This window comes from Anthonomus grandis, chromosome 5, assembly GCF_022605725.1.
Source record: "Anthonomus grandis grandis chromosome 5, icAntGran1.3, whole genome shotgun sequence".
NCBI classification, from domain to species: domain Eukaryota; kingdom Metazoa; phylum Arthropoda; class Insecta; order Coleoptera; family Curculionidae; genus Anthonomus; species Anthonomus grandis.
The window spans coordinates 37,798,404-37,814,390 of record NC_065550.1 but is presented as its reverse complement, the minus strand read 5'-3'; the positions used below and the strand labels follow the sequence as shown (position 1 = coordinate 37,814,390).

At 33.4% G+C, this 15,987-nt stretch overlaps 1 protein-coding gene across 6 annotated transcripts in view; it reads right to left on the bottom strand.

Moving 5' to 3' along the window:
• The window catches only part of LOC126736249 (uncharacterized), a 95,675-nt gene that overhangs the window by 50,650 nt on the left and 29,038 nt on the right, over positions 1-15,987 (bottom strand). For 4 of the 6 annotated variants that reach the window (XM_050440515.1, XM_050440517.1, XM_050440516.1 and 1 more), the window contains 8 exons: positions 11,374-11,663; positions 11,181-11,315; positions 8,795-9,084; positions 2,855-3,041; positions 2,572-2,796; positions 2,283-2,501; positions 2,132-2,224; positions 1,234-1,452 (listed from right to left, as the gene is read on the bottom strand). In XM_050440515.1, the coding sequence (XP_050296472.1) occupies positions 1,234-1,452; positions 2,132-2,224; positions 2,283-2,501; positions 2,572-2,796; positions 2,855-3,041; positions 8,795-9,084; positions 11,181-11,315; positions 11,374-11,663 (1,658 nt within the window). The remainder of the gene's footprint in view (positions 1-1,233; positions 1,453-2,131; positions 2,225-2,282; positions 2,502-2,571; positions 2,797-2,854; positions 3,042-8,794; positions 9,085-11,180; positions 11,316-11,373; positions 11,664-15,987) is intronic. The other 2 variants (XM_050440519.1, XM_050440520.1) reach the window with 1 other exon arrangement.

Here is a 15,987-nt window from a genome sequence, read left to right as displayed (position 1 = left end):
GGGAGGCGACATCGTGCATTGAAAAGTCTCGATTGTGATTGATAATTTAATATAGTGTAAGTGTCGATTCGGGGAACAGGGTACATACCCGACGGTTTTCCCGAATCTCCAAATCGTGCTGGAAAATTGCCTCGTAGCAGAGCCATCAGTTGACCGGAACAACAACAACAATATCAGCAATGGTTATACCTAACACAATGGTTATGAATATCATCGCCATCCTGGATAAGCAAATAAACCGAATCAAAGATTTTCCTGACGGAGTGGTGAATGCGCCTTCTATATATTACAGTGATTATTATTCGAATTACTTGACGCATTACATTTATTTTGATTTCTTTTGAAAACTTAATGACAGTTCTTGTCAAATTGTAAATATCTATGCTTTTGCTTTAAAATCAAGTAAAGTGAATTTCCTTCTTTTGCGGATTCATTGCCATTTACAAAAAAAGGAAAACCTGCTTTTTTTTTTAAAGAATGACTATCGCGATATTTTATTTGTTTACGGCTTCTCTAATGGCAATTTGTGGAGTTGTTGTGTTAGGGAAGATAGATTTACAAGTACTCACCGCATTGGTGCTCAAAAGATCATGAAATATAAAATTTGAAAATTTTTAGTTTTTGTGGTTTTCTTTCTTTTGCTCATAATATTGCTGTGAAAACAAATAGCTATCACAAAAGTAAGTATATCATTGGAAAGCATATTAAATGCAGTAGCTTTTACTGAAAAAAAAAAACATGTCCCTATTTACCAAATTTTATAAAAAAGACAACGAAGAAGATCGAGACCATTAATTTTGCACATTTCTCAAATGTTACATATAACTTAAATACACCCATCTTATAGCAAATTTAATTCTCTTTCAGATGGTATATCTAAATTTTATGTGGTGGTAAGAATAACGAAGATATTCTTGTTTATATGAAAAAAAAAACAAAGAATTTTGATAAAATCAAAAAGTGTTAAATACCAGAACAACTTTTCGAAAAAATGTTGTACGACTTTTTTGTTGCAAATGACTTGTTTAATCACCTCTTAAACTTTGGCGGTTTTTATAGTAGACACCCTGTATAGACACATGAACGAAAATAATTAATTAATATTTAACGGCTCATAGTGTCTGGAATCACTGTCGTTTTTTAAGTCTTTACTTTGATGTTTTTCTGTCGCACGCAAAACCCGAGTTGGTCTGACCTGTATAAGGTGAAGGATGAGGAAGGGAGGAAACCTACCTCTGACATTCGTCGCTCTGTGAGGACTGTCTCCTAAAGTTCCTGCACCTGATCATTTCCTCGGTGGTCGATTGTCTCCTGAACCCTCTGGCGATGAGGATTTCTTCGGTGGTCGATTGACGACGGATCGCTGGCCGGTAGTTTTCGGAGGTGGGGGGTGGGCCCCCACGGGCGCTAGGGCTCGGGTCTCGGGAGGAGCAACTCGAACTATCCGGAGACCTACAACGATTACGAGTATTTCAGGTCATTTTTTTTTTTTTTAATATTATAAGGCTCAAGGATTTAGCCCTGTCCTGTCTTTTATTGTTCTCATAAAAAAGCCCTTTCCTGAAAGCACATTTTCAGATTTACTTTCCAATTCTCTACCGCCCTTTTGCATTAAAGATTTAACGAAGAATTCCTGTTACATATTAATAACTTTCCACTTCTATCAATGAATGGCAAGGTGACAATGTTTATTGATGACACCAACACTTTCACCAAAAATTGATGTTTTTTTAAAATCAAACTAAGTATACCAGCATCTTAATTGGGTCACCTAGATGACGAAAACACCGGGTTATAACAGGATTCGAGCAAAACTAAGGGAATGAGAGCATTTTGAAAATTCGGAAAACTGTTTTTTTTACGATTTTTTGAGTCCAATAATGAGCCCTAAAAATCGCAAGTAATAAAAAAGCCACGACCTTTGAAATGTTCCCGATAGTGCCTATAGAAACTGAGTAATCAACCGCGAAAGTTTGGGTTTTTTCATTTTTAGGATATCTCCAGGCATGGATTTTTTTACCGAACATTTTTTGTATTGCTATCGAACTAAATTGTACTCTGGTAGATTTAATTAATTCTGTCAAACCCCTATTGACCTCAAATGTAAAAAGTGCTTTCCTACTAAAATTACCTGTGTCCATGTCGTCCCGCCACGCTAGTTGATTGTCTACGTAATTTATTTCTACGTCCGCGCCTCACCGGACTTATATCCCTTTCTCCCGACCTAAAACGACCAACCATTTATTTATTTAGTTCACCCTTTGGGAAGCATTGAGTAGTACCTGTCGGGGCTCAGATGAGACCTGGAGTCCCTACGTCCCCGGGAGGCGGAATCGGGACTCAAAGAGTCCCTGCGCGCTTTACGACCCGTATCGTCTACGTCGGGACTCAAAGCGGTGGGCTGAGAGCCTCTCCTGTTCATTCCCGGCGGCAGGCTCTCGTCGAAGGCGGTGTTTTGCCTTTGGAGACGGGAGCTACGACGTTCCGGACTCGCGTGAGACCTAGGAACAGTGTTGAATTCAACAACGATTCACTCAAATCGCATCAAATAGTAAAACTTAATCTACCTACCGTGAGTCCCTTCTTCCAATTTTCCCACATTGCGTGGTCGAATCTCTACGGGTGGATAGTAAAGGGTGCGTGGGGGTGGTGGCGGTGGTGGTTGGCACGGTTGGAGAAGTCGCCGGTGGAGTAACGCTCGAAGTAATAATTGTAGGACAAGGGACGCCGATGAAGTTCGATTGTGAAGCTGAATCGGTCGAGGAGTTCGGTGCGGTACCAACGTTGGTGCCGGTACTAAATTAAACCATTTTATTCGGGGTAAATGGGGCTTTGAAGGGTGTGTCGGTTATACCTGATCTGAAGCATCCCCGCTGACGTGCCAGAGTCCGAGGCGGTGGAGGAAGTGGAGGGTCGCTGCTCTTGTCGGTAGTACGCGGGTGGGTCCACTTTACCCCGTGAGTCTCGACGTTTCTTTGTCGCACCGACGATTTTCGGCGGGGGCGGGGGAGGCGGGATGATCGTGGTCGAATCTCTACGACCTAAACGTAAATCGGCACCGATTATTGGGATGTTTTTAATTCTTTGTGGAAATTGTTACCAGTTGATTTGGCAAAAAAAGAAGGGTCAAAAAGAAATGATCTCACTCAAACATTGAAAAAACCAGGTCTTTTAGGAAAACGGTTAAAAATATCAAAATTTTGCTTATATTAATCGGTTTACACTGGTTTATTCTTCCACGAACATTCAAAAAAAGCGCACTTTTCTTAAAAAACATTTTTCATTAAATTTTTAACGTAATCAATCGATTTTACCAACCAATGTAAGCTACATAAAACTGTTTATTGAAAGTGTTTCAAACCGGAGACACAGATATTAAAAATTTAAAGTGTCAGCCGCTCGTCGAGCGAATAATCGGGCACATCTCGTACGAAGAGTGTCAGCTGACAATCGAACAAAACCCTCGTAAAATTACTGACGTCCCTTAGAGTCCCTTGATGTCAAAGATAAAAAAAGAGAATTTTTTTTTGCTATACTGCAAAAGGGTTAATTATTGCTTCGATGCCTCCCGCCGTAACAAACAAAGAAAATTAAACTTTTTCAGATACAATTTATCAAATTAAGTTCGCGAAACTCATCAATAATAAAACGCGGAGGGAATTTCGATGCCAGTCAAAACGGGATATTAGATATACACTTATGGGCTTTCCATGTAAATTGATCTTTTGGCGCGTGGAGAGATAAAATGGAAATTTGAAATGTAGTTCGGCATCTAAATTAATGTCCGATTTATTTTTTTTTAATTTTCAAAATTAAGATTTTCATTTTTTGGACAAAATTCAATTTTTTTTTCTCATAATTAATTTCTTATTTATTTATATTTTTTGCTAATTGTGCAAAAGCTCTTTTACACTTAGATCAGGTATTTCAAAGATAAATAATGAAATTGTAGTTTATAAAATTTTTAAAAAAACACACTTTTTGCCCAGACCTGCGAATAGATTAAGGAGGAAATTTTTAGCTCTTGTTTAGAATATCTTTTTTTAATAGTTTTTTTAATAGTAAAATTAATATATTTATTTTTTATTTCAATAATTCATCATTCATTTATTTCAATATTTCAAACATTTATCATCAGTTTACACTTGATAACGGTTGGAGATACTTACCAACAGAAACGTCGTGTTACATTAAATAAATAAGACAATGCAAGTCTTAGGTTTATTGATTAGAGGCATTTTTAATTGCTTTCAACCCTCCTATATAACCTTTTTGGTTACAATAAAGTTCCTATATATAACCGAAAAGCTAATTATTAGTAATTTGGCTTTAAAAGTGCCAAAGGAAATTCAGATGGAATCTTTTCACTCCCTGAATTCCTATTTTTAATATTGAACAGTGGTGATGCTGTTGCATCAATGTTTTGTGACTTAACAAAGGTATGTGACTCTGTTAGTCAAATAAAAACATTAATTACACTGGCCAATAAAATATTCTTAAATCTTACATTTTTGGCTTTTAAAAAGAAACTATAAGGTTAATATTTATTTTGTCGAGCAGTGTAATTAAATTTTTTTTTTAAATTGATTGGGATTTTTTTCCAGGAAATTGACAGTTTTTGTAGCTAAATTAATTTTTTTTTGAACTGCCTGGGAATTTTTTTGTGAGCAGTGTAGTTTAATTTCTTTAACTATCAGAAGAATTACAATTTTTTTAGCAGTGTAAGTTTTTTTCTCTGGTTAATTGAGGGTTTCTTGAGAATCAACAATTTTTTTTTGTTTGAGCAGTGTAGTTAAACATATTTTTAAATTATGGGAAATTTCATATTGTTTTTGAGCAATATAATTGACTTTTTCCAGGCAATAATTTTTTTTTTTTTAGTTCGCCGAATTTTTTTTGAGCAGTGTAGTTAAATATTTTTTTGAACTGTTTGGAAATTTTTATTTCGATCAGCGACGAATTTTTTTTTCTTCCAAGCAATTGATGGATTTTTGTAGGGCAAGTATTTTTTTTTGAGCAGTATAATTGAACATTTTATTGAATTCCTCGATAATTTTCTTTTTGGGCAGTGTAGATAATTTTTCTCTAGAAAATTGAAGGTTATTTGTAGTGTAATGAATTTCTTTTGGAGCAATGTACTATTTTTTTAGCAGTTAAGTCAATTTTTTTTCCTTCGGATAATAATTGAGAGATTTTTGAAGTACAAATTATTTTTTGTTTAAGCAGTGTAGCTAATTTTTCTCCAGAGAATCGAGGGTTGTTTGTAGTTTAATGATCTTTTTTTTTTTGAGCGGTGTAGTTAAATATTTTTTTGAACTGTTTGGAAATTTTTATTTTGATCAGCGAATTTTTTTTTTGAGCAGTGTAATTGAACATTTTTATGAATTCTCCGAGAATTTTTTTTTTGGGCAGTGTAGTTAATTTTTCTCCAAGAAAACGAAGGTTGTTTATAGTGTGATGATTTTTTTTTGAGCAGTGTAATTAAACATTTTCATGAATTCTTCGAGATTATTTTTTTTTGGACAGTGTAGTTATTTTTTTTTTAGCAGTGTAAGTCAATTTTTTCTTCCTTAGAATAATTAAGGGATTTTTGAGGAGGTTCAAATTATTTTTAAGCAGTGTAGCTAATTTTTCTCCAGGGAATCGAAGGTTGTTTGTAGTTTAATGATTTTTTTTTGGGCATTGTAGTTGAATTTTTTTTAACTGCCTGACGAGTTAATATTTCTTCGCAATGATAATTAAGGTTTTTTTTTTTAAAACAAAAATTTTTTTATTCGAGTAGTGTAATTAAAAATATCTTTCATTCGTGGGAAATTTCATATTGTTTTTGAGCAGGATAATTAGTTTTTTTTTTTAGGGAATGAAATTTTTTTTTTTTATTCAACAATTTTTTTTGAGCAGTGTAATTGAACATTTTTTTTAATTTCTCGAGAATTTTTTTTTTGGGGCAGTGTAGATAATTTTTCGCCAGGGAATCGAGGGTTGTTTGTAGTTTAATGAATTTTTTTTGAGCAGTGTAAATGAACATTTTTATGAATTCTCCAAGATTTTTTTTTTTTTTTTGGGCAGTGCAGTTAATTTTTTTTAACCGTCTGTTAAATTTTATGTATTTTTGTTTGGGCAATGTAGTCAATTTTTCTCCAAGAAATCGAAGGTTGTTTGTAGTGTAATGAATTTTTTTTGAGTAGTGTAATTGAACATTTTTATGAATTCTTCGATATTCTTTTTTTGGACAGTGTAGTTATTTTTTTTTAGCAATGTAAGTCAATTTTTTCCTCCTTCGGATAATTGAGGAATTTTTGAAGTTCGAATTATTTTTCGTTTAAGCAGCGTAGCTAATTTATCTCCAGGAAATCGAGGGTTATTTGTAGTTTAAAATTAAATTTTTTTTGTTTAACGAATTTTTTCGAGCAGTGTAGATAAATATTCTTTTGAACTGTTTAGGAATTTTTATTTCTTCTAGGCAATTGATGGATTTTTGTAATGCAATTAATTTTTTTTTGAGCAGTGTAATTAAACATTTTTAGGAATTCTTTGAGATTTTTTTTTGGACAGTGTAGTTACTTTTTTTTAGCAATGTAAGTCAATTTTTTCATCCTTCGGATAATTGAGGGATTTTTGAGGTTCAAATTATTTTTTGTTTAAGCAGTGTAACAAATTTTTTTCCAGGGAATCGAGGGTTGTTTGTAGTTTAATGAATTTTTTTTTGAGCAGTGTAGTTGAATACTTTTAACTGCCTGATGAGTTAATATTTCTTCGTAATGATAATTAGGGTTTTTTTTTAAATCAACAATTATTTTTTAATTTGAGCAGTGTAGTATAGATATCTTTAAATCGTGGGAAATTTCATATTGTTTTTGAGCAATATAATTGATTTTTTCCAGGCAATTAATTTTTTTTTTTTATTCCACGAATTTTTTTTGAGCAGTGTAATTGAACATTTTTATGAATTTTCCGAGAATTTTTTTTTGGTCAGTGTATTCAATTTTTTTTCCAGCAAATCGAAGGTTGATCGTAGGTTTAATTTTTTTGAGCAGTATAAGTTAATTTTTTCAACTGTCTAAAGCATTAATTTTTTTTAGAAGGGTAAGTTAATTTTTTCCTTCCGGATAATTAAGGGTTTTTTTAAATCAATTTTTTTTTTATTTGAGCAGTATAATTACTTTTTTTCATGGAATTAAAAGTTTTTTTTATTCAACGAATTTTTAAATTCATGTAATTAAGGGATTTTTGAAGTTCAGCTAATTTTTTTTTTTAAACAGTGTAGTTAAACATTTTTTGAACTGTTTGGAAATTTGTATCTTGATCAGCGAAAATTTTTTTTCCAGGATGGATTTTTGTAGAGTAATTTTTTTTTAAATTACACTGCTCAAAAAAAAAATTATTAAATTTTTTTAAAATTTTCCAGGAATTTTTTTTTGAGCTGTATACAAGTTAATTTTGTTTTACCGTCTAGCAATTTTTATGAAAAATTTTTTAAGCAGTGTAGGAATTTTTTTTTAACTGTCTGGGATACTTTATATATATATTTTTTTTTGAGCAGTGTAGTTAATTTTTTTCGAGGAAATCGAAGGTTATTTGAAGTGTAATATTTTTTTTTTTGAAAAGTGTACTTAATTTTTTTTAAGTCAATTTTTCTTTTTTCAAATGATTGAGGGACTTTTGAGGTTCAAATTATTTTTTGTTTAAGCAGTGTAGCTAATTTTTCACGAGGAAATCGAGGGTTGTTTGTAGTTTAATCATTTTTTTTTTTGAGTAGTGTAGTTTTGAGCAGTGTAGTAGCCCAAAAAATATTTTCGGAGAATTCAAAAAAAAAGTTCAATTACACTGCTCAAAAAAAACTAATTGCACTACAAAAATCCATTATTGCCTGGAAGAAAAAAAAAGCTGATCGAAATAAAAATGTAATTGCCTGGAAAAAATCAATTATATTATTACTCGAAAACAATATGAAATTCCCTATAATTTAAAAATATTTTAAACTACGCTGCTTAAACAAAAAAAATTGTTGATTTTCAAAAAAAAATCTCAATTAATCAGAAGAAAAAATATAACATACACTGCTAAAAAAAAATTTAATTCTTCTGATAGTTAAAGAAATTGAACTACACTGCTCACAAAAAAAATTCCCAGACAAAGTCCAGGGAATCGAGGGTTATTTGTCGTTTAATTTTTTTTTTTGAGTAGTGTAGGTAAAAATAGGTATCTTTAAATTGTGGAAAATTTATTTTTAAGCAATATAACTGATTTTTGTTCAACGAATATCTTTTGAGTAGCGATAATAAATTTTTAATTCTTCCAAATAATTAAGGGATTTTTGAAGTTCAACTAATTTTTTTTTTGAACAGTAGTAGTTAAAAACTTTTTGAAATTTCGATCAGCGAAATTTTTTTTAGCATTATAATTGAGTTGCTGTTATTTTCGGCGGTACAGATAAACCAAAGCAAATTCATGAGTGCGGATTCTCTTCAGGAGCTTGACCCTTCTTGCAACCTTCATTCAAATATATTCGTATTTTTCCTTTTTACAGCTTTATCAACAAACTTACTTTTATATATTGATTCATTAGTTAATACATATATAGATAAAATTAGCCAAACATGAAGGCTCAATTGATTATGTTTATTCTTAAAAAAACTTCTTACTGTGTACCTATATTTCTTTAATACAGTCTAAGACTTAATTAAATAACCCTTAGACAGTACCTACCTAGGGAGCGCATATCAATCACCATCGCTCTCCTTTACTGCTACATTAAAAACCCAAAAAAAAAAAAAGAAGAAAAAAAACTCACTGCTCTTCCCGCTCTCCCCCGAACCCCTCCTGGATGCGTGATGGGAGTACGAGGTGGAGTCCCTGCGTCCGCTCCTCGACGACTCGCCGCTGTCCCGACGTGGGGACGCCGAACTGGGACTCGCGATCGTCGCCGACGTTGTCGTCGTCGCGTTGACGGACTCGCGACGTTGCCACAATTTCGCCACTTCGCTCTTGAAATCGGAAATGGCCGAGTTGTGATGCGAGTCCCGACGCGATTTCGAGCCCATACTCCTTATTCCCGAGTCGGCACTCGATTCTCGACGTTTCCTGTTTTTTTTTTTTCGGAGGGAGATAAATCCGGTGAGTATAGAAGAAAGGCATTATATTGTTCATTCAAAGGGTTCCACAACGGGGGTGTTAATGTTAAATAATGGTGGTGATACGAATACGTTACATTTATGATGTGTTGTGCATAATTTAAATGTGTTTCAAGTGGTGTTTGCGGAGGCGCGAGCATAAATTCGTTTTTGGACTCGGAAATGTTGCTACAGTTTCAAGCCAAAATTAGGATATATTGCTAAATGTGGCAACGGGGTATTGTTTAAATGCAACATTCTTAATGCTGATTGGTTACGTAGTAAATTTGAGGGCGTGGTAACTTAAATATAAAGCCATGTTGCCAACATTAACTTAAGTACTGAAAAATGAGTTAACTTTTTTGCTTTTGAAATACGCTCATGTAAAATATTGACGTTTTTAGAATATACAGTGACCGCCTAAGGTTCCGCATAAATTCGATAAAAATTAGAGACATGACTTTTTAGAGAAAACGCTCGGACCCTTCGATTTTTAAGTTGCGCATTATTTCACATAAATTTTTGTATACAGGGTGGAACAAAAAAAAAAGGTATGACGTCATCGGTCATTTTTTTTTAATGGAATGTTATATTTTTTATTGCATTTATGAAATAGAGGCCAAATTCCAAGCAAGTTTCGTATAACACACCTTATGTCAAAACTCAACTGTTGCAGAAATATTTACATTTAACCAACAAGAAAGCAAATAAGTAGGTCTATTTACAAATTAAGGTAAAATCGAGCCAATTGTTTCTATTTCCATGGTTGCACTTGTAAAGAATCTCCATTTTCTAATGTCACTGTCAGTTCGAAAATTAATAGTTTTTATCAGAATAAATTATGGTTAATTTAACGGAAACCCAACGAATTGAAATTTGATGATGCTAGGGCACGTGGATCTAGGGAGCACGCAAAAAGAAGTAAGTGAACTGTTTAATGCTAAATACTCAAACCATCCGATTTCTAGTACCGACAGTTAGTAGAATAGAGCACGAATTCATAACTTTAGGTCATGTTAGAGATTTGCCAAGATCAGGTCGCCCAAAAATTTCGAAGAGACAAAATTAAAGGTTCTGCTCGTCGTCGAAAAAAAACCAAACAATGCAACTTCACAAATTTCAGTTGATAATAATATAGCCGGAACGTCTGTAAGACGAATCTTAAAAGCAAATGAATACCACCCTTATAAAATTAGACTAATACACGAATTAAATGAGGACGATCCTGATCGAAGACACCAATTTTGCGAGCAAATGATGAACATCTGCAATAATAACCGTCAACCGTCGACCGTAGTTTTGTTTTCGGATGAAGCAACTTTTTGTTTAATCGTAAATCGGCAAAATTATCGGTACTGGTCAGTGTCAAATCCACACTGGGCAACTGAGGCTCATACACAGTACCATAAATCTATTGTTTGAACTGGTATCGTGGAAAATAAAGTAATAGGGCCGCACTTTTCCGAAGAAAACTTAACAGGACAACGCTATTTGAATTTTCTTCAAGAAGATCTTACCCCTGCTTTGGACGAAGAGGGCCAATAGAGTGGCCGGCCAGGTCACCAGACCTAAATCCCTGCAACTATTTTTTATGGAGGAGTACCTAAAAAGTAGAAGATTTGAAACATAGAATTAGATATGAAATTAGACGTATATCACCCGAAATATTTGAACTCAAAAACAGTAAATATTAAGAAAAAAATCTATAAAACTGTTTTTTTACATATTCGATAAATGTTATCTTAAAACCTAAGAGGGCTTTGGAATTTTTATTAAGGGCATCGTTATTTTCACGAAAAAATAGCACACTGTCCGTATCACGCTAACGTTAAAAATAACGGAGATACCCCGCAGAAGTGCCTAAACACCCTGTACACATTTCTTAGTTCCTTTAGAGCCTTAGAACATTGAATACAATTAGCAAAAATAGGCAACGTCGATTAATGCAAGACCACGCCCACTGGCGGATCCCTCTAAGAACAGTAACCGGCAACGTTGCCACTACTAGCAAAAAATCCTAAATTTTTCGGCCGCCCCCCCCCCGTACATCGTAAAACAAGTCCTAACCTGAGCTTGATGGTCATGTTTCGTGTCGGTCTGTAAATGAACGAATTGAATCCGTAATGTGTCCGACTACGTATCGGTGATGAGAAAGTGTTGGTGGATCGTGTTATTCTCGGTACCGCTACAAAAATCCCTAACCTGTGTGTAAAAATCGAGACAAACATAATATCGTCATTCTCATCCATCCAGGACTTACTTGGTGCATATACTGGGGGTCGGTCCAGTTTCGGTGGTGGTCTGTCGTCCCCAGGGTAAACTCCTCGCCAGATCCGCTAGGGTCTCCCGCCGGTGCAGTTGTTTCTGTTGTTTCTTCGCACCGCCCCATTCCCTCAGGATGTCGGTGAGTTGGGCGAGGGACGATCTGCGTCTCCTACCGGAGGCGGGCGGTGACGTTTCCTGGGTCTCCGTCGGCGGCGATATGGAACATATTTGGGTGGCGGAGTCCCTACGACCGCCGAGACGTTGACGGATGGTCGATTCCTCCAACTAGAAAAACGCTGGATTTCTTATTGGTATACGGGGGTGCGACCCTAAGGGTTTGCGCTAGCGCTAAAGATGCTTTTCTATGTTAGCACTAAGGACCTTGGAACCTTACTTACCTGGAGGAGTAACTAACTAAATTTATGGTTAAAAAAAAAATATATTTATATATACACACATCAAAATGGTCTATAGGGAACACATACAAATATTTTTGAGAAGATTGGAAAAAAGTTAATTATTGCAATTATTCGAATAAATTAACAATATATTTATTAACTTTTTTTTTTGTAGATTATAATTTACTCATAATTTAGGGCCCAAATAAAAATAAAGAACAAAATCCCATTTATTACCGTTTATTAAAAAAAATTATAAAAATAATACAAATTAATAGTTGAATAGAAGTCCATATTTTGTAGGAGAATGCGTATATAAAGATAACAAATAGGGGTCTATTCTTCAAGTCTTTATCTCTAAGAAAAATGCATGTGGGACATTTAGGTAAATGTATTATGCATTTCGGCTGTGTAAACAGCCATCATCAGATACAGAACATTACAAAAAACATATACGTTCACCAAATAAACTAAAAAATTACCCGTTCTCGGGAAAAAAAAAAAAAAAAAATTATTTATTGTTGTTTTTCGATAACGGGTAATTTTTTGGTTTATTTGGTGAACGTATATGTTTTTTGTAATGTTCTGTATCTGATGATGGCTGTTTACACAGCCGAAATGCATAATACATTTACCTAAGTGTCCCACATGCATTTTTCTTGGAGATAAAGACTTCCTCTATTTGTTATCTTTAATACAAATTAAACTAGTAGCCAGATGGTCCACCTCTATTATTAATAACACTTTGGCATCGCCTAGGTATACTTACTTAAAATTAAATTATTAATTAATTCTTGGGACAAATCCTCCCAAACATGTGTCACAGCAAGACGAAGCTCCAGAGCGCTTTCAAAAAAGTCAAATCGTTGAAGAAGTTGCCTTTTTAACCAATCCCAACCATGCTCAATTGGATTAAGGTCCGGTGAGGTAGAGGGCCAGGATAGAAGATTGATTTGATTTTCCTCAATAGCGATGCGTACAAGCCGTGCTCGATGTGGTGGGGCATTATCTTGTTGCAACAACGAATTTGGGGTCATTTCGCGTAAATATGGAACAATTATAGGCAGTAGTATATTATGCCTATAACTTATTGCAGTCATTGTATTTTCCACAAAAATGAGGTCAAGTCTAATGCCACCCCAAAACATTAGTGATCCACTACGTTGTCTTACTAGTTCCTGGGCATGAATTCTACCAGAATCAGAATAAAATGAAAATCTAGACTCATCCGTAAAAAGAACTGTGGCCCATCTTTCTTGATTTCAATTAACATGTTCTTGGCACCACGTTAATCTTGCACCTCGATTTCCTAAAGTTAACCGAGGAACCCTTAAGGGTCTTCTGGCATGAAGTCCCCTCTCATGCAAACGGTTTCTAATAGTTTGACCTGAAACCTCGACGTTATGCACTCGTGAGAGCTGCTGAACCAAAACAGAGGCTGTTATAGTTCAGTTCAGAGATCTATTAGAATCTTTGATGTGCCGCGAATAGTACGTGTGCCGGTGTTGCTTGAATTGTCACACGACATGCATGTTTAAATCGCAAAATTTTATGTAGAAAGAGTCATAAAGTAATATTCTAAGCGATATTTAATCATTCCATAAAATAAATAAATGTTTTAAGCATTTTTTTAAGAATTTATACATTTGATTCCTAAAATTTGACTACATGCGCCCACGTACTATTTTGTTAGACGTCTGACCTTAATCACAGTCACTCAAGCGTGAAAAGTTGCACAGGTCCGGCCTTAAAATTTATTTGTATTTAAAACTTTACTATTGGGGATTTTTCGGTTTAGTTTTATTAAATTAGAAATTCAGGATAGTTGATAGCAAGATAATATTTTATTTAAATATAAGATTTAAACACGTAAAATGAGTCTAACCAAAAACTTTAATTTAATAAGTTTAGTTTTTAGCGCCATCGATGAGAGAATAGGTGGTACGAATTACTTAGACCCATTTATTCTGTGGATTAAGGCATTAAAGATTTACTTTTTGACACAAAAGGGTAAAATATTTTGCTTTATCTTCAAATTTTATAATTTCCTTTTTTTGGGAATTGAGATTTATTTTTATTTGGTGGTTATTATTAACGGGGATTTTGGCTGCCACATTCAATGTCCTTTATTATTGTTTTTTTTTTAATTAATACATATTATGATATATTATTATAATAATATACTCATGAAAACCCTCATCTCTATATTTAGTACCAACTTCTTTTTATAAAAAATAATTATGTAGTCAGAAAAGTGGAAGTATATTTTTGAAAATAAGCTTTTACATTAAAAATCATCTAGCTGTTTATATCTTATCTGTGTAAAAGACACATATTTATTAATTTGTTTGCCTCATATATAGTTATTGTGCATAATAGGAGAAATTATATGAAAATTAACAAAAATACTATTATACTAAAAACTAAAATTCTTATACAAAATCTTAAAATTACTCATTTGAATCTGGCCCAAAGAGTTAATACAATTTTCTAAACTTAATTTTTCCTTTTTTTCTTTAGCAGTTTCTTTTATTAAGGAAGGAACCAGTTTCTTTGTTGCCGCTATGGATTCGAACTTCATCTCGCACAGTCGCAATAAAGCTTTTGGATACTAAAACAGATTTAAAAAGTGTACACGTGTAGCAGAAATAATTTTTAAATTAAATTAATAATAAATTTACATTTTTTTTTTTAAATAATTACAACTCAGATGTAAAATAGGCTTTTTTCTTCCAGTGAATTATGAAAGAAGTAGTCTTGCCTCTCTGAGACAGAACAAGTGTGGCAGTAACTGTAAAAAAAAAATAAAACTGGTTTGATAATGTCTCTATAAGACCAATCATGGACAAAAAACTGTAAAAAATTTAAACTTGTTTAATTAATAAAAAAAGGGTTTTCTTACCATATGCAACAATAACTAGTTTAGCCACAGATCTTCAATTTCTGCATCAGATTCATCATTATCCCAATTTATAATGAAACGGTCGCCTCCATTCAAAATAATCTGATGGAAATTCCTCTTTATATCTTATAATTTTTTCCTCAGACTTTCTCCACTCTTCCTCTCCTAAATTCATAACTTTCTCCTTAATCAAATTTATACTTTTTTATCAAATTTTGGATACTTATTTTTCCTGCAAATTCTCCTTTTTAGTTGTCCCCAAATCAACTCGATAGGATTAAATACACAATAATATGGAGAAAGTCTGAGGACAGTATGACCATACTTTTTAGCTATGTTATCTACTACATACTGCTTTTCCCATGATTTGGTATTTACAACTTCCAATAATTGTTTCTTTGTATAAGATTCATGAAAATAGAGATCATGTTTTAATAAAAATGTCTCAATTTCCAATTTATGTGAAGATGTGTTTGGGATTTTCTCAGAAAGCCTTGAATGGTATGATGCATTATCCATAACAATGACACTGTTTTCCTTTAAATTTGGAATTAATGTTTTCTTAAACCAGGTTTCAAATATATCTGCATGCATGTTTCTATGATAGTCCACATTGCACTCTTCTATTTTTTTGCCACACAATTTCAGTCCATCTTTCACCCAACCTTCTTTTGAACCACAATGAATAATGATCTTCCAAGATCCTCTGTTCGTTGGAACATCTTTTAGGACACATTTGTTAGAACTATCAGTCCAACCCTTTTTTGCCATGTCATGTGTATCATACCAGGATTCATCTAAATAATATATGGATCTTTCTTCCTGCCGAAATGTTTTAATATTTTCCAAATATTCTATATGCCACCTGACAATTCGAGTATTTTCCATTACAGCAGCCCTTTTGTTAACCATCTTAAATTTAAATCCAAGTTATATTAGGTATCTCCGCAAGGTTGAGACTGTGAAATGTTTATCCCTTGCCGATAAGGTGTCCTTAATCATCTCTATAGTTGGAACCTCGTTGTTTTTGTATTTAGAATACACAACTTTCTTTAGCAATTTGGCAATGTCCATGTCAAGTCTCTTTGATTGTCCTGCATCTTTCCTTTTTCTCTGTCTTTAATCCCTTTTTTTACAAAATAGCATATTGTACTATATGGAACCTCTGTTAAAAACGCTGTCAATCATTTGTGATCTGAGGATCATTCCTTAGATTGTTATAGACATTTAAACAAATTTATTTGGCGTCTGTACTTAAACAATTACGTTTTAAAACCCCGTGATTTTCCCCTATAGCATTTACTTCCCT